The sequence below is a fragment of the Orcinus orca genome, chromosome 2 (assembly GCF_937001465.1).
Source record: "Orcinus orca chromosome 2, mOrcOrc1.1, whole genome shotgun sequence".
Taxonomy (NCBI): Eukaryota; Metazoa; Chordata; class Mammalia; order Artiodactyla; family Delphinidae; genus Orcinus; species Orcinus orca.
In genome coordinates, this window is record NC_064560.1 from 171,906,811 (window position 1) to 171,930,691 (window position 23,881).

The 23,881-nt window shown below is 45.3% G+C and overlaps 1 protein-coding gene across 7 annotated transcripts in view; it reads left to right on the forward strand.

The window, feature by feature from the left end:
* RGS6 (regulator of G protein signaling 6) overlaps positions 1-23,881 on the forward strand; it is a 582,626-nt gene that overhangs the window by 470,338 nt on the left and 88,407 nt on the right. For 5 of the 7 annotated variants that reach the window (XM_049706214.1, XM_004262192.3, XM_049706217.1 and 2 more), the window contains exons 4-9: positions 7,092-7,142; positions 10,119-10,225; positions 11,509-11,560; positions 16,942-17,006; positions 20,575-20,651; positions 23,329-23,410. In XM_049706214.1, coding sequence (XP_049562171.1) covers positions 7,092-7,142; positions 10,119-10,225; positions 11,509-11,560; positions 16,942-17,006; positions 20,575-20,651; positions 23,329-23,410 — 434 coding nt within the window. Of the gene's footprint in view, positions 1-3,149; positions 7,143-9,662; positions 10,226-11,508; positions 11,561-16,941; positions 17,007-20,574; positions 20,652-23,328; positions 23,411-23,881 lie in introns of those variants that run through there. The other 2 variants (XM_033436163.2, XM_049706216.1) reach the window with 2 other exon arrangements.

Below are 23,881 nucleotides of genomic sequence, written 5' to 3' on the forward strand. Positions count from 1 at the left end.
TTTGTTTCTCCTTCTGTCCAACAAGCTGTCCATCAGCAGATCCCTTCCTAAAAGCATCAGAAGACATTTGAGATTCTCTAAGGCCTAAAATGAAGAAGCAGGCAAATGACAAGAAGTTCAAGTTGCTGCTGCTTCTCTGAGCCACGCCGATGACTTGGTGAGACACTTGGCTCCAATACGAATGTAAAACACAGACTCTCTCCGTAGCTCATGTGTGTTTTGCTTACTACGTTCCAGGAGCTGTGCTGGCATTGCGCATACAGCATCTCCTTTAACCCCAGAGCCTCAGCGGCAGGTCCTTTTATTACTGTCCTCATTTTCATATGAGGAAATGAGGGCACAGAGCAGGTAGGTTACCTAATAATAAACAGGCCATTTCAGCAAAACCATGGACCAGGCTTTTGGAGAGAGTTTTGTATACATGACCTTGTTTTATCCTAGAAGTAGGTGGGATTTCCCCCGGGTGACCCATGAAAATGGAGATTGGGGTGGGTGGTAATTAAAGGACCTGCCCAGGATCACACAACTTGGAAATGGCATACCATGAGTTGAGCTCCTATCTGCCTGACTTTATAAACAATGTGCTTTATTGCTTCATATGCTTGGGAAGCAAGTGTATATCTGTTACATTTGTCACCATTTTCCTTGGAAAAACTCAAGCCCATTGCCAAACAATACCTCTCAAAAAATGCCACTAGACTTTTTATCACGCTAGTTCTGCCACCTGTATTTCCTTCTATCTACTGCCAGCTATTTGTTGTGTCCGCCCCCCCCAAAACCCAGTTGAACATTTGCTCACAAGCTTTCTCTGCTAGCTAATTGTGCATTTTTTATTGTTTTTTAACAAAGTCATAAAAGAATGGTCTAAAGTTGTTAAAAACTTCCCTACTTAGGGTGTCCTTCAATTCATCTGCAAAATGGAGATAATAATCTGTTTACACCATATAATTATTATAGTAGAATCATTCCAAGGCTGGAATATAGAAAGTGCTCAATAAATTATTAGCTCAATAGCTGACAGTAATAATTATTATTATCACTAAATTAGTGTCTGTACTTCAAGGAAGAAATAGAGTACAGAAGATAACTTTTCCAATTATTCTTCTATGTACTAGGAAAGTTATTCAGAGATAAGGGGGGCAGAATGGTGTAGTGGAAATAATATTTCACATGAGATTGCCTGTATTCCAAGATTGGCTCTATTAGGTACTAGCATGTGACCTGGGGCCTCTCTGGGCCTAATCTTTAAAACAGGTATAAGAGTTATTATATTTTACATAGTTATTGTCAAGATGCTGTGTGACAACAGGTTTAAGTGTCCAGCTGTGGCCTGGTGCACAGTGGGCAGTGAGGAATGTCATCCTTCTTGGCGGGCTTTGGCCTGCACGTAGCACCTGCATGCGTGGTGAGGTGGCACAAAGCTACCCGCTCTACTCACAGGTGCAGCAGAGACCTTGGCAGATACGTGAACATCCAATGGAGGACAGAGTCATAACCTTGCCTAAGGAGTACTGTGAGCTCGCTCACGGCAGGAACTGTCTTTTTTTTTTTTGAGGTACGCAGGCCTCTCACCGCCGTGGCCTCCCCCACCGCGGAGCACAGGCTCCAGACACACAGGCCCAGCGGCCACGGCTCACGGGCCCAGCCGCTCCGCGGCACACAGGACCCTCCCAGACCGGGGCACGAACCTGTGTCCCCCGCATCGGCAGGCGGACTCCCAACCACTGCGCCACCAGGGAAGCCCAGGAACTGTCTTATCCTTGGTTGAGCTCCAGAAAAATAGTTTACTCAAGTGGAAGTGTCTTTCTCCAGTGGGAAGGACTGATGAGTAAGTTATCAATTGCTTCAGTTACCAGAACCATGATATATAAGCTACGAAGTTGCAGGTAACTTGAAATTTGCAGGTGACTGGAAGCCATCTTTTGTCAAGTTTGCATAATCTAATTTGGGCTCAGATTGATACAAAACTTTGGGGAAAATGAAGGAAGGGTTTCATAGTAGGATCTGCTTGGGTTTTGACTTATTTCAAAAGAAGATCCAGGTATCCCTCATTCTTTAGGGGAGCTTAAAACGCCAGAAGCCAAGCCCAGAATAGAACACTTTTATAGTAAGGGTCTCCCCCAAGCCGGAAAGAACTTTCTAAAATCTCAGAAGATCTTACCAGCTTACTCAAATCCAGTTTATATTGATCTAGAGTTAATACAACTTGGGAAGAGGTCACTGAGTCTCACTCTACCCAAGTAAACAAGTAAGCAAACCCCAGGGAGCGGTGCTGGGGGTCACCCTTTGTCCAGGACTGTGGTGAACAGCCCTATTAGAGTCTACAGAAGGCCACTCCGAGGCTCAGAGCCAGCCAGATGGCCAGACGGTGACCAGTTTGAGGCCCATGACCAAGCCGCCTGCTCTGTACTCCTCAGGAGGGAAGACAGCTTTGCGAGTCCTGCCTTCATCCCTCTGCCCTTTCCCCAGAGTGGAGCGAGAGCACAGGGCCTGGGGCAGCAGAAGGCTGTGCTCCATATACCCTCTCTACTTGGGTCCGTAGCCCTGACTCTCCACGTTCGCACCACTTCAGGCTCAGAGGCCAATTCTTCCCTCTCTGCTCCTTAACACAAAAGGATTTTTCTCAGTGCAAAAGTAATATATGAATGTTCTATGAACTCCAAATAATAAGGAAATGTAAAGAACAGAAATTTCCCATAATTTGACCCTCGCCTCTCCCCAAGATAACCTAAATTTAACAGTTTAAATATACTTCCAGGGCTTCCCTGGTGGCACAGTGGTTAAGAATCCGCCTGCCCATGCATGGGACATGGGTTCGAGCCCTGGTCCGGGAAGATCCCACATGCCGCGGAGCAACTAAGCCCATGCGCCACAATTACTGACCCTGTGCTCTAGGACCCATGAGCCACAATTACTGAAGCCCGCGCACCTAGAGCCCATGCTCCACAACAAGAGAAGCTACCGTAATGAGAAGCCCGCAGACTGCAACGAAGAGTAGCCCCCGTTCACCACAACTAGAGAAAGCCCACATGCAGCAACAAAGACCCAATGCAGCCAGAAATAAATAAATAAAACAAATAAATAAATAAATATACTTCCAGAACTTTTCTCCTCCACATTTGTATATATCTATATACAAATATAAATATATATTTTCTATTGTAAAAATGTCATTTTACGATATACACTGTTCTCAATATGCTTTTTCATTTAATACGGTAGGTGTTCAATAAATATTTGTTGTATGGATGAGCCATAATTTATGTACTGAATCCCCAAGTTGTGTCCAAAGGCCCTGCCAATAAACATAATTATATACATATGTAAGACATCATTGAAATACGGGCTTACAACACATACAGAAACATAAAGCATACCTGCATATAATAAATATATACTGAACTATATTAACCATCCATGCAGGTTGTGAAGAAGTGTTTCAGGTGCCCTCTGGTGTATTTCATGGATATTCCTAGTATAAATGTTGATAAATTAGCCTCAAAAAGAAAACTTTCAGCCAAATGTTTTGGGATCTTTGGGAATAAAGAGCAGCTATCGTGCACTTGTTCTTAATGTTTCTATACTGGCTTTAAGTCCTTGGCAGGCAGGGCAGCTTGGCAAAGATAAGAACCAGAATCCAATAGTAGTAACAAAAGGCAACAATCAGTTTTAGATAGAACAGAAAAAAAAAGTCTGCTGCAAATTCTTGTTAGAATAAGAAGGAAAGAATGATTGGGAGAAGGAGGAAAGAAGGAAGAAAGGAAAGAGAAAAGAGAAGAATAAAAATGTTTTCTCCTGGGCTTCCCTGGTGGCGCAGTGGTTGAGAGTCCGCCTGCTGATGCAGGGGACACGGGTTCATGCCCGGGTCCGGGAAGATCCCAGATGCCGCGGAGCAGCTGGGCCCATGAGCCATGGCCGCTGAGCCTGCGCGTCCAGAGCCTGTGCTCCACAGCGGGAGAGGCCACAACAGTGAGAGGCCCGCATGCCACAAAAAAAAAAAAAAAAGTTTTCTCCTGATGGTTATTTGGACTATTCTTGCCTGGTTCTACAGTGTAATAATTGTAGGTCTTATAAAGGACATAATATTATGACAGATTTCCCTTCCTTACTTGTTCCTGAGGCTGAACCTGCAACGGTTTACTGCCTGCTCACAAGGCTGAGGCTGGCCCTTCCTGGATTAGTCCAATGAAGCCTAAAATACCCCACGCCCACGAGAATGAGACTGTCCACAGCCCCAGACATCGTTGTGTGTGCTCAGGTCCCCCAAGCAGTGCCCATGCGTGTCAGGGATGGCGGTGGCGTGGGTGCTGCTACAGACTGAAGACAGTGGCCTGGACAGCCAAGGGCAGCAGCCCAGCCCCACTAGGGCCTGAGGACGGTTACACGCGTCCCCAGATGAGACAGTGACTGTCATGGTGGCTACACCAGCGACAGGAAACCCAGGTCTGTGGTTCCCGCAGTGCTAGGGGAGAAGGCCAGGAGCTTTTGTGACTTTCACTTCTTTACCAAAAAAATGCTTACATGTGATCTTCGGCTCTGTGACTGCAAACTGGAGCCTGGGGGACTGGGAAGAACAATTAGGCCGGACATGAGTGCAGAAAGCCAAAGGGGGTAGAAACCCAGACAATGGTACCGAAGGCTGGGGTGAGGTGGAGGGGGGAGCGGATATGATAGCAAGGAAGGAGTTTCAATGTGAATGAATACTAATTAGTGACATGGATATTAATGATGACAGTAATTAACAGGGGAAAGGAAGGGCTGTCATTGTCCCAGGGTGACTAATCAATCTTGGCAGGTGATAAATAATGGTGCAGCAAGCTCAGCAGAAAGATAATCCTCTTGCCCGGGGGAGAGCTGTTGCTGATGCTGGAAACCTCTCCGTTTCTAGGCAACCCACAAAAAAAAGGACTGTTTTTCTTTTGAGGGAAAAACAGGTTAGAGTCTCTCCCCCCAACCCCCAACTTGGGATTACAGTTTGTATTTGATTTCTGCTTTGTTCTTCATGTCCTAGGACAAATGTTGAACTTGTATAATTTGGAGGAAGTGGACACACACACACACACACACACACACACACACACGGAAACATACTCTCCTTTTCTCTCTAAGAATGTGAATGAAAAGGAGTGTTTTTGATCCAAAGTTTAGTTCATAGATGCCATCTGGGAGAAGGAGTGGGGAAATGCTCAGAAGTCTTGCTTTTGAGGTTGAAATGCAGGGAACTTGCAGGGCCATGTCAGTGGAGGCTAGTCCTGGGATTGGGGGACAGCACAGAAAGGGCAGGACAGTCTACTGTGCAGGGTTCATTCACCTTCCAGAGAGCCAGAGAGAAACAAAATGTCTAGGTACTCAGGCCTGTACTGGTCTCACTTCTGAACCCCAGTCAAATTTCTGAGCAATTTTAATCCTGGAAAAAGGGCGATACTCGTTCAACCCCTCTGCTGGGGTTTCCAGTGTTTTTGCTGGGAGTCCATCCCAGGAGAGCTTCTGGCATTCCCTCTCCCTCACGCCATGCCTCAGACCCATGAGAAGACTCGGATATCTAGAAATGCTGCCCTTTTCAGGCTGTTTTCCATCAAACGTTTCATCCTGAGGTGACAAAGCCACCTTCGAAGATCTGAACTGGTTTAAAGTGAGATTTTGGGGTGACAAAGGTAGATTGCACAGAAGTTCAGAACCTCCCAGAAAATTGGACTCCTCTACCCACACATGAACTGCACTTGCCTAAGAACACTGGTTCTAGGTGCCACATTTAAAGGGAGGCAAACAAAAGCAAATATATTATGAGAATTGTGAACAAAATGAGGAGGGACCCCAGATCATGTCATCAGAAGAAACAGCTGAGGAATCCAGGCATGTTTCACCTGAAGGGGAGGAAACTCAAGGAGAACATTGATAATACGTTGGACTGACTGTCCAAATAGTTGAAGGATTGTCTCACAGAGTGAGAGGTCTGAGTTCATTTTTCTGTCATCAGAGGGCGAAACTAAGACCAAAGAGAGGAATTCAGAGAAGGGCAAATTTCTGTTGAGAGAAATCGAAGATGATTTAACTGGGACAGGTTGGCCAACAGGAAATTTGTGAGTTTCCAGGCACTAGGGTTTTTCCAAATGGAAATTACAGCACCTCTTGTCCAGGGTGTTGTGGGTGGGACTTGTGTATTGGCTAGGGTTGGAGTAGATAAGCTTTAAAAGTCCCTTCTGATTCTTAAGATTTTATGTTAGTTAAGGCATTACTAGATGCCAAAACAGGTAACCCTCAAATATCCGGGGCTCAACATGACCAAGTTTATTTTTCAATCAGGTCACCCAAATGGGCCTCAATCTTCATGTCTGTTCAGGATCCCAGGCTCCTTCCACACATGGCTCTGCCCTCCCCATGGCCCCTGGAGTTCTCTCCATTCAGCCAGCAGATGGAGATGAATGGTGTGGAGTGTGGAGGGTCACACAGGAGTTTTATGGTCTGAGTCTGGAAATTGCTTATGGCATTTCCACCCACATTCCATTGTCAGAACTCAGTGCATACCCAGCTGCAGGAGAGTCTAGAAATGTAATCTAGCTGTGGCCCAGGGGATAGAGGAGAGAGGTTTTGGCGAACACATAGAAGTTTCTCCCACAGACACAGGGGCTTATTCATTCCGGATGAGCCCAGGCCAGAGGAAATTAGAGATTTTTTTCAGGAACCTGTGAGGTCATCTGTGTTGGGCAGGCCTCGTCAGTTGAGGATAGTGAGATAAAAGGAGTCTCCTCCCTCAGGAAATGGTCTGGGGCCAGGCGTGATAAGACTTCCTCTAGCCTGTCATCAAAATATGTATTCTCAGGAAGGCCCCTCCAGAAGCGCCCTAGGGAAATGTGGATACAAGACCATCCTGAGTCATCAGAAGTGGACTTTGGGGGGGAAATAATGGGACTGTGACTACAGAAGCATACTAATGGATGGAATGGGTTGGTTAGGATGGAAAAGTGTCAATATTACCTAGCTCTCCAGGTGTGTGCTAATTGGAATTAGGAGTCTCTTGGGTAACCATGTTTCTTCTGGCACAGAGTTAAACATCCATGAGGTCTTCAGTTGACATTGCTTTATCCTTGCAGGTACTGACATTGTGCAGTGGCTTATGAAGAACCTCTCCATTGAGGACCCAGGTACCTGACCCTTGACCCTGACTTTACCCCCATGATATTAGTGACCAACCCATAACCAAATTCCAAACCAGATTCTCCTGCCCTCCTGAGAACTGGGCTTATACACGTGAATTCCAAGATGTAGAATCCCTCTATTTACAAATAGAATTATTTATTTTCTCCACTGAATTCCTATCTTTAAATTTAAATCACCCTTGGAGGAAATGAGCAACTATTTAGAATGCCAGGGAGCCCAATACAATAACATGGGAAATGAGATGGACTCTGGTTAGCCACAGCAATTAAAGATAAGTTGTAGCACAGTCGTCACGGAACAGCCTTCTAGAGCCAGCTCTTAAAATTAGATTGCCTGATCCACAATTAAGAGGTTTAATTATTTGCTAAGACTCCTTCTGTTCTCTGCTTCTGCAAGAAGTGAAGGAATGATTTTTTTTTTCAACTTTAATTGTGCAATGCAATTACCTCACCAGGAAAGCAACAGCAAACCCTGGCCAGTAAAACAGTTTCCAAATCTGTCCTCCCACCAGCAAATAAGCAGTAAAATTTATTTTCATAGCAGAATTAGAAAATGCAGGGTTCCAGAGTAAAATGAAAATTCTAGATGAGAAAACTTTTCTGAATTTATTATATACTCCCCATCTTAACTAAGTATTCTTGCTGCCTGAAGGTCATATTTACAGACATCCACTAATGTATTCTGATGTTCTTGGGGATTAGACCTATTTGCCTCAAATTGAATGCCCTTCAATTGCTATGCTTTTTAAAGATTTTTTTCAAGTGCCCATTCTAGGTGTCTGACCTTCAGCTGTGATTCCTTGCCGGGGTCAGTATGTCAGCTCGGTCATTCCTATATTTTAATCTGATGCTCCTAATAGACTATTGACTATGAAACAATACAACTTACATAGAGTTCAATTAAACATAGGCGCCAGAAATCTGAGTGCCAGAAAAGCAGGTCATGAACGGAACACTAGCCTTTTTCCCCATCATGATTAATGGCCACTTTCATGAGTAGTGGAAATTCTTAATTCTAGTCAAGTTCTTAATCCTCAGGGGGAAACTATGAATGCTAATCCTTTTAAGGAAAAAAAAACAAATCAACTACCCTACGTGTTTGCCTTACACAGCCTGGACTTCTGATGGTCCACTTGTGAAAACTGGACTGAGTAAGTCTCTACCAGTTCATTTACATGTATGTCGAGTCACCCTTCTTCGTGGTGGTCTCTTCTCTTCCAAGAGCACTGTTTTCTTTGCCCTTCTAAAACAGTCATCCTGTTTCTGACAAGTATTTTATCGTTATCATCAGTGGTGATAGTAGCAGCAGTAATGGTATATTCAGAGAACCCTGAACCCCCTAGTGGTAGAACAGGCTTCAGGAATCCACTGGTGCTGGTACGAGAAGCTTCTGTGAAAGGTCCCGAATGATAAGAGTCTTATCTCTGACGGTCTATTATACTTTGATGCCCTTGGGAGGACATGAAGGTGTTGGGACCTGTCTGGGCTTCTGAGAAGTAGATGAGCAGGAGAAGTTAAGAACAATTCACCAGCAGAAATGAGGCAAACAAAAGCCCTGGGAAGGTGGGTATCCAACATCTCTTCTTCCTTCCCATCTGCCACATCTCCAAGCGAAAGCCTTTTGAAGAATGAAGTGAGACTTCTAGCTCCTAGATAGGTGACATGAAAGTCCCCTTCTTACTGGATTGTACTCTTCCTTCCCTGGAGAAGGAGCAGTTGCAGGTGATGAAACTTCCCTTTTCTGCTGGACCCATGGTTCTTGAAGCATATAGACTTCAAAAGCCAACTGGTCACCACTAAGCAAGTAAAATACAATTCCATTCATTCTGATTCTCCCAGTTACAAGTGTACACTCCTTCCAGAGGAGAAGAGCAGGTTCTAAATATGCAAAATGGCTGGATTATATACAACCTCTTGAAAGTTGTAGCATTGTCACGGAACAGCCTTCTGGAGCCAACTCTTAAAATTACATTGCCTGATCCACAACTGAGGTTTCATTATTTGCTAAGACTCTTGAAGAGTTTGCAAATAAAACCAATACAAGTCACTTTGAAAAATTCAGAGCTTATGAAATTAATAATTCCTAGAGACTCCCTGAGTGTGTCAAATAATTTCTACAGCCAAAAATTAGTTTTTATCAGTTAGAGTACTTTTATATTTGTGAAAGATTATCATGTATGATAGAACCATTTAGATTTCTTTTTTCTTAGCTCTGCTCAGAGTAAATAGAAATTTGTAACCATTTATGTGAATCTATTTATGGCTGGTGCTAAAGTAACAAAACAACAGGTTGATTGTGGCAAAAATATAAGTATTTCTATTAGGTTGGCCTCCCTGGGCTACTGCCCACTGCACTGCCTGCCCATCCTCCAATTCTCTAAGATACTGAGCTTTCCCTCTATGTCCGTAAAAGAAGGGTAACACACTCCTCATCGCTGGCGGGACCGTCATGTCCGGAAATGCAGCGTGAGTCCGAAGACTCTATGGGCTGCGTGCTCGTTGCTGGTGGTGACTTAAAAAAAAAGAAAGGATGAAACTAAAAATATGAATCAGGGCTGCCAGCACGTACTGAGCACTTACCCTGCACCAGACTGCTAAGCACTTTATGTGAAGCATCTCATTTAATTAAATACAGGCTTATCCACACCAAAGCCCATGGTCTTAACTGGGAAGGTGGACTTTCTTCTGGAAGCTTTAGGGGCATTAACAATGTCAGAGCTAGGATCCAGGGGATCCAGACACATGTGGCCCTCCCCAACCATTGACATCTCCCCCCCGGCCCAGTGCAGCCCCATCGGAAGCTATCAATCAGCCAATCATGCAGTGATCTGGGGGTGATGATAGTTGACTTCCGGTTGCCTTTCTGCTCCCCCCACCCCGCCCCACTTACATTTCAGCTAAGTAGCCCTGCATTCTGACAGCTTCCTAATTACTTCTCTGTCTTCTGCCCTGTCCCTGAAGTTGAAGCAATACACTTGGGAAGCCTCGTGGCTGCCCAGGGCTACGTCTTCCCAATCTCGGACCACGTTCTCACCATGAAGGACGATGGCACCTTTTATCGTTTCCAGGTAGGGATGCAGCTTGTCCTCCTGAAGAAACTTTTCTCCTCATCATCGTCTGATCTCAGATTAGAACTACCTAAAAAACTGACACTATTTAAGGGAGCAACCCTTACCTCCCACCAGCACTGGGACAACCAAGCGAACTTTTGCCTGGGCCATTTGTTGCCCTACCCGCATAGTAGTAAAAATCCCTCATGGAGAACCTACTATTCACTGTGTGCTTTACACATTATCTCCTCATTTATTCTGAAGAACAAACTTTGGGGGGATTAGTGTCTCCCATTTTACAGTTGGTAAAACTGAGGTACTTGGAGAATTAACAGGGCATTGAGTAAATCCAGGGGACAGCCTTGATTTGAACCTAGGTCAGCCTGGTAGCAGAGTCCTTGATGTTTCTACTATATCATGCTGCCTTCCTGGTGTGAAGTTTCTATTCACTACCTATTAACACTTCCCAGCCATTCCCACTCCTCAGATCCTGTCGCACAGTGAATTGGAGCAGAGGATAAGGGGTTGTGTCAAGATCTAACCTAAGGGTTTAGGAGTGGAGTTCTTCAGACAGGGTCAAAGGATGTCTAAGTCTGCTCAGCTGCCATAACAAAATACCACAGACTGGGTGGCTTAAACAGCAGAAATGTATTTCTCACGGTTCTGGTGGCTGGAAGTCTGAGATTTCCAAGTAGGGTTCAGTTTGTGAGGAGAGCTTTCATCCTGGCTTTCAGATGGTTGATTCTTACTGTGTCCTCACAGGGTGGAGAGAGAGAGAGAGAGGTTGGTAGCTCTCTGGTGTTTCCTCTTATAGGGACACTAATCCTATCTGATCAGGGCCCCACCCTTATGATCTCATTTAACCTTAATTACTTCCTTACTTCACATACAGTCACACTGGGGGTTAAGGCTTCATCATAGAAATTTAGGAGGACACCATTCAGTCCTTGGCAAAGGGACAAAGGAACTTGGGGCTTGTGCCCCAGCAAACAGTGCTTGTCTGACTTCTGTATTAGACTTCTGTTACCTCGGGATAAGAAGTTTTTGCCCTGTAAACTGTTTCTCGTTTTTGCATTTATTTGGCTTACCTCAGGTTTCATTTCTCAACACCTAGATTAAAATGTTGACTGGCCTCCGCTGCATTAAGAACAGGAGAGAGTTAGGGTGTGGTGTCAGCACGTGGACAGAGCCTGTCGTAGGGAGGGGTCCTCACTGGGTGCAGGGGAGGGCTGCCCCTGGGCCCCAGGCAGGGGAGGGCAAGTGCTAGCGTTCTGAGTCCTGACACCTGTGCTCTTTTGCAGGCCCCATACTTCTGGCCTTCAAACTGCTGGGAGCCTGAAAACACTGACTACGGTAAGCACTGAAGCCACGGCCCACACTTAGTGTTACTCCTGGGAATGCAGAAGGCAAATCCTTGCTTTCTGGGCAACCATGGTGCATGAGGAGGAGGGTCTTTGCCCTGCTTAACCCTTTCTCATATTGTTGACATGTACTAAGGTTCCTGTTCCACATAATGATGAAAGACAGTGCACACTGAAAGGTGCAGGCATTGGAAGGGAATAGGGGAAGGGAAGAAAAGTTCTATCAAGTGTGGCTAATGCTCATTCTGTGGGGCCATGGAGAACTGTGCTGGTGGCTATTGACCACTCCTTCCTGGGACAGGGTTTCAGGGAGGGCTGGATCAAGGTGCCACCTCCCCCTGTCCATTTCCTTTCTCACAAACTTGTTAAGACTTTTTAATAATTCATTGGTGTTTTTGATAGTCGGACATTAGAGGGAAAGTGTAACAGACCATGGAAGGGGTATACAAAAGTGACCCTACCTAAGAAAACAGAGTGGGTGAAGCTGGGAGCTGGGTAAGCAGGGAATTACCTCTGTCCAGGCAGGGATCTATTAGTCTCTTGCCATATTCTCTCCGTGAAGACTGTTTAACACATCTATGTGTCAGTCTTCTAAAGTTACATTATCCCGATACTGCAGATAAAGCTGAGGTCCAGAGAGGCCCCATCCTCATACCTCTCACACTGTATGCTACTCGTCTGGATGCCTGGTCAATTGTAAGCTCCATGAGGGCAGGCTGGTCCACCTCATTCATTCTCTTATCATCCAGTGCCCAGTGCATGCCTGAGGCATAGTTGGCACTCGGTAAATATTTGCTGAGCATTCTGGTTCTTTATTAAAGGTGATTAACAGACACTCAGTAGACACAGCAGAATTTGAACTCAGATGCTCGTTTCCTTCTGTCCCTCTGCACAGTGCCCTCATCACCGACTCAGCTGCTGGGGGCGGCCCACAGCAGCTCTCCTTGGGACTGGTGCGCGTGATGAGACCTCCACCTTCTCCGTGGGTTCTTTGCAGGATGCTTTTCACAGGAAGGCAGAGCCAGCTGCAGCTGGGTGGTATTCTGGGAAGCCTGTCCCTGAGACCCTGTGATAAGCTATACCCTCCGGGTTATACTTCTGAGGGATGGGAAACCGGCAATTGGGAACAGTCCTGAGGATAGAATCCTGGCAAGTCATTGCCCTACAAGGCTACAGTTGTTTCGTTTTCAAGTCTGGAGCACAGCCCTGATGCAGAGGACAGGTCCCTGTGACTGTCTCATCAGCTGTGTGCAGGCACCAGTGCGGGTCCCTCTGGAACTGTGCTGTGCCCTAAACGATGTGATAAGTGGGTCCAACCAGGTTTCTGGCTCAGAACGGGAGCAGCACTTGGCTGCTCATAAAATAAGTGCTTCTGGAGCTGAAATACTGCTCACAAAAGCCCAGCTTGGAATTTGAATAATTGTAGCTCAGTTCCATGCAGCAGCCATGTGCCCTTGTGAATGTGAAAACCAGTATTTTTTCAGGCAATGGAGAGCGTGGGAGGATAGTGGGACCAGAAAACTGAGGCCAAGTAAGATTCAAATATTTACTTGAATATAAACCCACAACCATCAGCCGTCTTACCCTGCATACAGCAGGGCACAATTTCCCTTTCTCTACAGATTTTTGTAATTTTAGTCGTGCAGCAGGAACAGGGATGAAAATAACAATTAACGTCAGGCTCTCCCTAAAGCAAAATTATTTTGAATTCCTGTACCTCCATTTTGGCAAATCGGATGGAGAACTTAGAGTGCAGGATGCAAATTACTCATCGCCATTTCCAGTTTAGCCGGAAAATCAGAATTTACCAAGAGAGATGTCAGCACAATGGGCCCATTGTTGACTGGCTCCACTAGCTGTGTGATCTTGGCAAGTTACTTAACCTCTCTGTGCCTTGGAAATCTCATATTAAAACCAGAATAATAATGGTACTTGTCTTTCAGTGTTGTTTTGTTAATTAGAAATGGGTATAAGTTTAGGTGTATGGCATGTTGTAAGGAGTCAATAAAAACCATGGTGGTGGTTGGTATTATTACCTCCAGCGTGATGTTCTATCTTACTTGTTCTGTGGTGGCCTTCTTGCCAGAAAGGATGTGACACCAGAGCTAAGAGTTCAGAATAGGTATGGCTTGGATTGATGAAGAACCAGGAAACTTTCACTCATTCAGCAAACATGTACTGGTCACCCACTCTGTGTCAGTTGCTCTGTCACAGATTTGAGTGAGTTATAGGCTTACCCTCCAAGCATCCCGGGCTGGGAGAGGCAGCGTGATGGGGACAAGAAGAGGACGGTGAGGAGTCTGATCTGAGTACTCAGAGATTTTATGTTGATGAAGAGTGATTACAAAGGTTGAATAATTTGGAATGGGCAAGTTTATTAAAAGGTCTTCGTAGTCAAGGAGAGACGTTTACAGTAGGTTCAGCAGCTTTAGAGAGCCATTGTGGGTCCCCAGCAATGGGGAATAACCTGCAAAATTCCCTCATCTATGAAATGAGGCTAATAACAGAACTCACTTCATAGGTTATTACAAGGATAAATAAGTGGACGTTTGGAAAGTCCCTAGAACACTGCCTGACGTCCATACATGTGGTAGCTGCTCTGCTATTGTGGTGACTTCCCCAGACCTAAAATACTACTTGGCACATAAGAGGCACTCAGATTTTTAAATGGGTGAATGAATGAATCAATGAATGAGTAAATGGGGCAGTGAATGTCATAGTGGAGACATTCCTCTGAACTAGACCTCAATTCTAGTTCCACCTCTACCACTAACTAGTCCATGGGTAAATCTGAGCCTTTAATATTTCCATCTGTTAATGAGGTGTCTGTACTTGATGGTCGCCGAGGTTACTTCCAATGCTAAGAATCCATTGTTCTAAGGAGGAGTTAGAGGGTATGAGGACAACGGAGAAATAAGTGATTTATATGTTCCCTAGTTTAGGAGATTGAGGTTAATTATGATGTCACTAGTAAAGACAGAAAGCTTGGAAAGGGAGTGAGTTTTTTAAGGTCATTGACATAGGATAGGTTCAATACTTTGTAAATGTTTAATTGCACATGTAGCACATGAATCTATTGACTTTATAGAGTTTTTCATTGTGTTCCATTTCTGTCGTGGTAGGATGCTGGTGAGATTGAGATGGCAATGAGATGCCAGCATGAGGGCAAGAAGACAAAGATTTTTCAGTGAGAAATTACACATCCAGGAAAAACCAACATCTGAGCTTAAAGCAAGTCCCCTGGATGCCCTGTTCGAGGACGTGGCTTTGTTGCCGGTGGTCACGTGATTAGTTAGGTGTCAGAGGGAGCGCTGTTGAGGCATGAAGGAAGTGCCTACAGACAAGCCCCGGGGAAGGTCTGTGCCAAGAGAAAGGTTCCCTCAATAGCTACTTGCTGCCTTCCCAGTTACGGTGAACCAACTGCCCAACGTGTGACATTAGCTGTACAAGAAGGGGGCCACCAGCATTTGATCACGTAGCTCGTGGTCATCCGTAGAGGTACCAGCTTTGCCTTCCACACATGGTACTTCACTTCTCAACTTAGCTGGCCCATTTTGACCCAGATGGGTTGGAAATTTCTTGGGATGATTCTGCTTAAATAAAAACCAAATCTGGGTTACACTTTCCTGAGTTTCACATTTGGCCAATACAAAATACTGTCTGAGGCAATGTCGTCAAAGCAGCTGCCACCCATGCTGACCTCCACCTCTCCTGGGTCATTGGGACCAGGTCTGCTGGGGCTGGTGACATGCCAGGCTTTCTGCTGCAGGTTACCCCGATTCCACAGGCTGCCTAGTTGGTGACAAAGGAGGTACCTTGTAATAGAGAAGATACCCCTTTATCTGACACAGTGCAGAGCTGTAGCTGTTTGGTTCATTGGAAAAGTTGGTGAGTTGGTATGAAAAAATGATACATACATACTTTAATGACCTCAAATTAATGTAAAATGTACAAAGAAACATTCATTCAACAGCCTTTTGAGGTAGAATGAAAGATTCTCTTTGATTACCGTTGCCCATAATTTGAGTTTCTTTCTTAAATAAGCCACACTTAAACCACCCAGTTTTGACATCTTTAAAGTGCATCAAGAATTTTGAAAATATTTTTAAAGCAACTGTATGTTGGCCCCGCTCAGATTTCTACTATTTTTTCACGTTTTTTTCAGTTCTCTCACTTATACCAAATTCATCAGCAATTGTCTTAGCTGACTCTCCTTTCTCAGGTTATTCAAAAGCCATTCAACTGGATCGTCATAGAAACAACAACGCTCTCTCTTTTCACATTAATTTCACCAGTGCGTGTAATACTAAGTGAATGTACATTATTAAAATAACAAGTATGCCTAACGTAAGCAACACAATTGACTCTCACCCACAGACTCGACTGTGTGAGCAGAGGTGTGGGCATAGAGTAGGCTGCTACCAGAAGGCTCCAGCATATCGTAGGCTGCATCAGGAAATTTTTCAGACCACATGGAGGAGGTCGGTTAAACCAGCAAGGAGTTGACTAGAGTTCCTGGTATAATTAAGTTGTCAAACAGCAGGTCAGCCCTGGTCCTCTCCGACCTTGCCTCCTGGTCATTCTATTGTTCATTCCTACCATTCACCTGTTATCTCCCCTGGCTCGTTCTACTTGGCACTAGAGAAGGAAGGAGATACCGAAGAAGCAGCGGTAGGAGAGGAAGTGATGAAGGCCATGTTTGAGGAAGAATATCCTGGCAACTGAGGGCTAAGAGCCCTTCCTGAGCCTGGGAAGAGACACCTAAATTGTCCTCCCTTTCCACTGTCCACTCATTCCACCTGGCAGGCCAGGCCCTGGTGCTAGGTGCAGGGGTTCGTGCTGAGCAGGACACAGCCTCTGCCCTGCTTGGGGTGAAACAGAGTGAGGAGGATGAAGGGGGTTGTCAGGATTGGAAGATGGGGGCCCTCATCTGACAGATTCCCAGAGGTCAGGTGTCATGGCTTCCACATAGAAACGTATTCTTTTTTTTTTTTTTTTTTTTTTTTTTTTTGCGGTACGCGGGCCTCTCACTGTTGTGGCCTCTCCCGTCACGGAGCACAAGCTCCGGACGCGCAGGCTCAGCGGCCATGGCTCACGGGCCCAGCCGATCCGCGGCATGTGGGATCTTCCCGGACCGGGGCACGAACCCGCGTCCCCTGCATCGGCAGGCGGACTCTCAACCACTGCGCCACCAGGGAAGCCCAGAAACGTATTCTTGACTGCACAGGGTTGGGCACAGAGGGGAACGGCTGGCTGGCTTGCTGGCTGGCTGGCTGGATGGATGGATGAGTGGATGAACAACTGGGTGGATGAATTTACGATTCCACCACCCTGCTGGTTTTGTATATGTTGTAATTTCTCTTCTTCCTTCAGCCATCTACCTCTGTAAGAGGACAATGCAGAATAAAGCAAGGCTGGAACTGGCGGATTATGAAGCAGTAAGTACGATTATTTTCCAGGAAAGGTATGGGAGGAGAGTATAAAATACCTTCAGTTCTTTCTCAGCTTGTATTTTTCCCTTTTTCCCTCCCCAACCCCTTCAGACAGTGGAAAGACAGTCTCTTCTATTTTCCCTCTTTTGTTCTCAGCTCCTCTTACCATCACAATAAATTGCTTCTTTAAATAAAGGAATCTCAAAACTCAGCAATAAAAAAAACAACTCAATTAAAAGTTGGCAAAGGACTAGAACAGGCACTTCACCAAAGAGGACATAAGGATGACAAAGGTGTTCAACATCATTAGCCATTAGAGAAATGCAGATTAAGTCCATGGTGAGATACTGTTACACACCTATTAAAATGGCTGAAGTTAAAAGTACTGGTAATGCCAAGTGCTGGTGAGGATGTGGTGAACAACGGGAGCTCTCCTATATTGCTGGCGGGAGTGCAAAATGGTGCAGCCACTCGGGAAAATGGTTTGGCAGTTCCTCATAAAGTTCAACACACACACACTGTACAGCCAAGTAATCCCACTTTTACATACCTACATATACACCCTAGAGAAATCAGAACTTACGTTCACACAAAAACCTGTACACTAATGTCCATAGCAGATTTATGTGTGATAACCCAAAGCTGAAAACAGCTCAAATGCACTTTAACAGGTGAATGATTAAATGGACGATGCTACAGCCATGTAATGGAATACTGCTCTTCAGTGAAAAGGAATAAACTATTAATCTAACCACTTGGATGAGTATCAGAGACATTATGTTGAGGGAAAGAAGCCAATCTCAAAAGATTTCAAACTGTATGATTCCATTTATGTGACACTTTTGTAAATACAAAACTATCACGAGGGAAAACAGATCAGTGGCTTCCAGGATGCAGCTATAAAGAGATTCCAGGAGGGAGTTTTGGGGGGTGATGGAACCATTCTATATTCCGATTGTGGTGGTGGTTACATGAATATATACATGTGTTAAAATTTATAGTACTATACACGAAAAGAAAAAAACACATTTATTGTATGATAATTTTTTAGTTTAATATATGATCTTTTTTTTAATTGCATCTTCATACCCGATTCACCTGTGCTTGGCAGTAAATGCAAAATCTAAGGACCAAATCCAATCCAGAAGATAAGATGTATGCCGGATGGCAATGTACTCTCCCAGCTTTCCTCCACCTCCACCTTCTCTACAAGGTGTGATTTCTTACAGAAATTGGAGACCCAGCCACACTCATATCCATTCCCATTTCACAGAGCCAAGGCACAGAGAACTTGAAGATTCACAGATAATGTTTTAAGTATTTAAAATTTGGGGTTGCAGACTCTTCCCCCGAAACCACACTTTGTATGGGTCACAGAAAACCTAGGATACTGGCCAACTTTTCTTATACCCTCCAGAGGAGGTGTTGCTGAGCCATGGAATGACTGAAGAGCTGGCAGCTAGGAGGAGGGGCAACGTTAGGGGCAGTGAAGAATCCTCCCCTGGAAAATCCAGCATGAACAGCTCCTCAGATCCACCCACCTCCCCAATGTCCCTCCCACTTTTGCTGTCTCAGTCTTCCAAACCAAGCGTGAGGCCCCACTCTACCAAACCGTGTCACCCTTGGTTACCTACACTCAAGCCCACCCATGCACTGAGCCACCGTTCCCCTCTCTGCAGCCCAAGAGGAATGTGCATGCCATCAGAGAGCAGGACCGGTGCATGGCCCTCCACCCTCTTTGATCCCCCTGGCATCACAGGACCTGTGAATGGGGGGAGAGAGCAGTGCAGGTTGCAGTGCAAGAGTTTACTGGGAGTGTTAGGACCTGGCTAAAGTTTGCTTATCCAAGGGAGCCGTGAAACATAAATCTGTTGGAACGTTATAATTTTCCCCAGCATCCCTAGCATGGCGGTTCTGTGGCTGTGAGCATCTTAGGCACCCAGTCCCTGCCCTATCTGCCCTCGTGCACCAGCAATCACCCCTCTTCTAGAAGACTGCTGTCGGACTCTTTGTGCGCACAGTGCAAAGTGCTTTAACTTTGGCATGACTACATCACTTCCTGAGTATGACCTACAGAAACAACCCAGACGGCAGAAGCATGTGGCCCCTCCATCCCGTGTCTCCCTTCCCTGTAGTTCCCTTGTTTAAAAAAGCGCCTAAACGGAAGCAAGACAGCACCAACTCTTGACATATCTTATTCTGTTTTCTTTTCTCTTACCCGACAATATTCTGCTTTGGTATCTGTAAAGAATATGGTGTTAAGATGTGCTTTCAGGTTGAAGTTCTGTCTAAAAGTGGTTAGAAACTAAAAAGACATTTTGTTTTCAAAATTCAGTAATTTTATTAATTTTTTCTGATTACATCGTCCCTTTGTAAAAACAATTCAAACAGCAAAAAAGGAGAGAAAATAGCCTGCAATCCTTCTCTCCTAAGCTTTTTTCTGTACATACATTTTTTTTTCTAACAAGAAAACGTGAATCACACCACAAACATTATAGTGTAAGCTGCTTCTTTTTCCAGTCATATACTGTAAGGATGTTGAGAATCTTTCCATATCAGTAATAATCATCTACATTCTCACTTTTCATGGCTGCCTAGTATTCCATGGTATGACTGTGTCATCATTTATGTGACTGCTCCCCAGTTGACTGACATTCAGGCTTTACCAGCTTTGCTTCCTGTGAACAGTGGGAAAATCTAAGGGACAGTTTTTTTGAGGTACTCGTACAGCAAGCCTTGGTAATAACTGAGTTCACGTGTGTTGGTCTTCACCCGAAGCTCCTTTCATGTTAATAATCCGCTAATGAAGGTAATCAGTTAGTGTTGGCCTGAGCTCTATGAAAATACACAGCATAATGTGGGCTCTCGCCTCGCATTCCATCAGGATTAGGCGGGTCATTAGGGAACCTGTCAAACGCCCCTCCCCACCGTCCTGTTGTGCTGCTAGGCTACTCTACAGGCTTTGAGAAAAGACTTCTTCCCTCTTCCTCTAAATGTGACCCTGGATGCCTTTTCTTTCTTTTTGTTTTGGGGTTTTCCTTTCATGACCATCACAAACCTAGACACTCCCTTCTTTCCCAGTTTTGAGTCTGGACTTCCCAAGTTGTTAATGCCAGGTCCTCTGGGTTCTCCTTTCCTGCCACCTTCCTAGCCCTCTGCTTGCTGGAAGACAAGTCTTGAGACATCCATTCTTGGTTTTGCAATCAGTTGCAAAAACACCCCTCATGCCTTCCCTAAATCCTGAGTGAACAACCACAACCAATTCTCCCTATCTTCAGTGGCCTTTATAAGTGCTGTGTGAGTCGTGTTCTTGTAAAACACACAAGAAAAGAGGAATCGGGAACCACAGAGACGTCAGACTTAATGGGTGTGTAAATGAATATTAATAGTTCTGCTCCGTACAGCAGGGTCTGGTGCAAAGTCAGATGGGGTTCACATCCAGTGGATTTAAAGTGGGGCCCTACTGTTTTGTTGGGAGTAACCGAAATAGATGGCTGCCTTGTAATAAGCATAGCAGTCGATGCGCAAACTTACGATGATTAATGCCTTCTTGTTGATTTTCATTTCTCATTAGGAAAACTTAGCAAGACTCCAGAGGGCCTTTGCAAGGAAGTGGGAATTCATCTTTATGCAAGCAGAAGCACAAGTAAAGTAGGTGAACTTAATAGAGACCCTTTGCAAAGAGAGAAACACTCTCTGGAAATCAGAGGTGGTGTGAGAGTGGGGGTTCCTTCCATGGCCAGCCAGCTATGGTTAGTCACTGTCTCTCTCATGACAGCAACTGAGTAGAAATCAAGTTCAGGATGGATAAGTTGCATCTCTGTCACCCATGGCACTCTAAAGCAATTCCCAAAGCGTGTGTTTCAGCAGGCAATGGGGTTCCTCCCAAACGTAGAACTCTGGTCCTAAGAAGATGTACCTAATTCCCAAGGAGATTTCCAAACCTTCTTCTGTGCTCAGAGACTAGAAACCATCAGACCCACTTTACTTGTTGGTCTGGAGATTTCGTCTTCATAGGAAAACATACTGGAGTTTCTAGGCAGGCCAACAAGTGGCCCCTCCACCGTATCTCCCGGGGGGAGGGGTTCAGAACTAATCAAAACTAAGGCAGAGAAGTCAGACATCTGGAGTCTGAAATGTCAGATTGTTACTGATGAACTACTTATAGGACGTGATTTTGGATCTGTGACCACAGATCTTTACCCTGGAATGAAACATCCTGGGCAGAGCTGGGCATCTGCAGGGCTGTCCCCACCTCAGGGAAGAGTCCAGACCTGTGAGTTTACTGCACGCAGAGAACAGGTGTCCTGAGAACAGGCTGACCCACACAGGGCCCAGAAGGACCGACCTCAGCTTTTTCTAAATTTCTTTTTTTTTTTAATTTATTTAATTTTGGCTGCGTCGGGTCTTCGCTGCTGCACGCAGGCTTTCTGTAGTTGCGGCGAGCGGGGGCTACTCTTCATTGCGGTGCGCGGGCTTCTCATTGCGGTGGCTTCTCTTGTTGCGGAGCATGGGCTGTAGAGCGCAGGCTCAGTAGTTGTGGCGCATGGGCTTCCTTGCTTCGCGGCATGTGGGATCTTCCTGGTCTAGGGCTCGAACCCTCGTCCCCTGCGTTGGCAGGTGGATTCTTAACCACTGCGCTACCAGGGAAGCCCCAGCTTTCTAAATTTCTTCTTTCAAATCTGCCAATAAGTTAAAGTCTACAAGAGATGAAAGGAGGAGAAAGTTGGAGTGTTTTTCCCATATTCTTCCTTCCCAGCGAGTGTAGTGGAAATTTCTTCCTCTCTAAGGAAACAAGAGAAGTGGGTTGTAAATGTCCCCCACCCCACAAACATGGTCATCAACCAGATCCTTTGGATTCTGGGAAATGGACTTGCTCAGGTGCAGTTCTCTCTTGTCCTTTCTAGCAATGGGCTCTTATTTAGCTTCAAGTGATAATGGAAGAAATGGGACAGAGGAGGGGTGGGAAAGGGATGCTGAGCTGGGAGGAGGTGAGTACCTTTTCTCTGGGCACCGCTTGCACCTGAGCAGCCCCCGTGGGTCTTCAGAGGACCCCCTGTGCCCTCTCTGGGCAGTGTGGGTGAAATTGATCACAGGTACAGTCACTGGGTCCAGTGGGCCTCATGGTGTCATCGCTCTCCCCCTCCCTCTGCAGTCTCTACCCCCCACCCATGAATCCACAGGTCTGCCCACCACCCCGGTTCTCCCAGAAACCCCCGAGGGTGGTGGACACCAGACACTGGATGCTGAGCTGCATCAGGAAGAGCCTTGGCCCCTGAGGAAGGAGAAAGCAGGAGGGTGGGTGACTAGGTGAGAAGGAGGCAGGATTGAGCCAGTGCACTCAGTCGCCTCCGGGAAGTGAAGAGGAGGGCTGATCTACACTTTCGGGATCACACGGCATCGAATGTTATAAAAGGAGGGAAAAGTGCCACTTTGTACCTATACGGTATTTCTCGATTCACTTTTTTGATGAACTCTGTGATTACATTATAATTGTGGGCCATTTAAGTACACAGTAACTCTCACAAAAATCACAGTATGACTTTATTTCAGTCAGTCCAATAAACGAAAGTACTCCCAAGAGAGCCAAGAACCAGCAGTTACAAAGCAATTAATCCGAGTTACTTTTTACTTAGAGAGATAGTATGAAGTAATACAGGCTTTTTTTTTTAAAAACACTCTTATCTATGCGATCACAACATAAAGAATCTGTCTGTCTGTCTGTCTTGCAATTTGTCCGTCCCCCAGCTGAGGCCAGAGGTGTTTGCCTTCTGGATCTTGTCACACACGAGGGTTATTACTTTGCTTTTAGGAAGCCAGATGATTTAAGTGACTTTTAAAACACATAACTGCAGCATTTTGAAGACATTTCTACTGATTCTGAATCTAAAGCAAAGTTTCAAGTTTGAGGATGAAACACTACAAGCCTATGGTTATATTCCTTCCCATAATCTGAATATGCAATAGTAGCCACTTTGATGCGGGGCATGTCAACAACTTATGCAGCTCTTAGTAATCCACATCTTAGTAATTCAAACGGACAGCTGCATTCCTGAACCCTCATTAGGCTCACCCTGTTCATTACACATAATTGGTCATTTGCAACCTAGCTGAAAACAAGCTCTCTTACCCTGTGTGGGCTTCCTGAGGCTTCCTTGAGGGAACCATACACCCATATTGCACAGCTCTGCAGAGAGCAGGGGCCACGCAGGTGCCAGGAGCCCTGTGCACGCGAAGCTCCTAAAAAAGGGAGAACAGAGCTGACACGTGGGTCATGGAGGAAAAACAGAATTAAAAGCCTCTGATTTCCCCTTTTTCACTCTTTCAGGATTGATCGGAAAAAGGACAAGACAGAGAGGAAAATTTTGGATAGTCAAGAACGAGCCTTTTGGGACGTCCACAGGCCAGTGGTGAGGAAGCTCTGCTTAGTTCTCTAAGTTTTATGTTTTCTCTCTTCCTTCGCTTAAAAGAAAAGACTGTCTTTAGCCACCAGGCGTCTCACTTTTAAGAAAATTGCTAAGCTTTGTGAAATTGGTTTTTGCCATTCATTCATATCATCTCAGTAGATTTTCTGGAATAGATGTCAGTTCCACCTTTTAAAAATTATACATCCATGAAAATATGGAATGGGAAATGGGGAGCTGTGGGAATTCCACCTGGGGAACTTTGGGCCCTGAAGTTTCCAGTCCTAAGTTAAGCAATTTCCATTTCTACTGTCATTCAATTCCAACTTCTAGAATATTCTCTTTCAAATGCAACCGTTGTTGTTACGGTGGTTACGTTCTATGAAGTCGCCGAGAGCACTGAATTAGCGGATGCTGAACCATTATCCTGGGAGAGATACAGGGTTAGGTTCTTGCAAGCCTCCAGTCACATTTTCA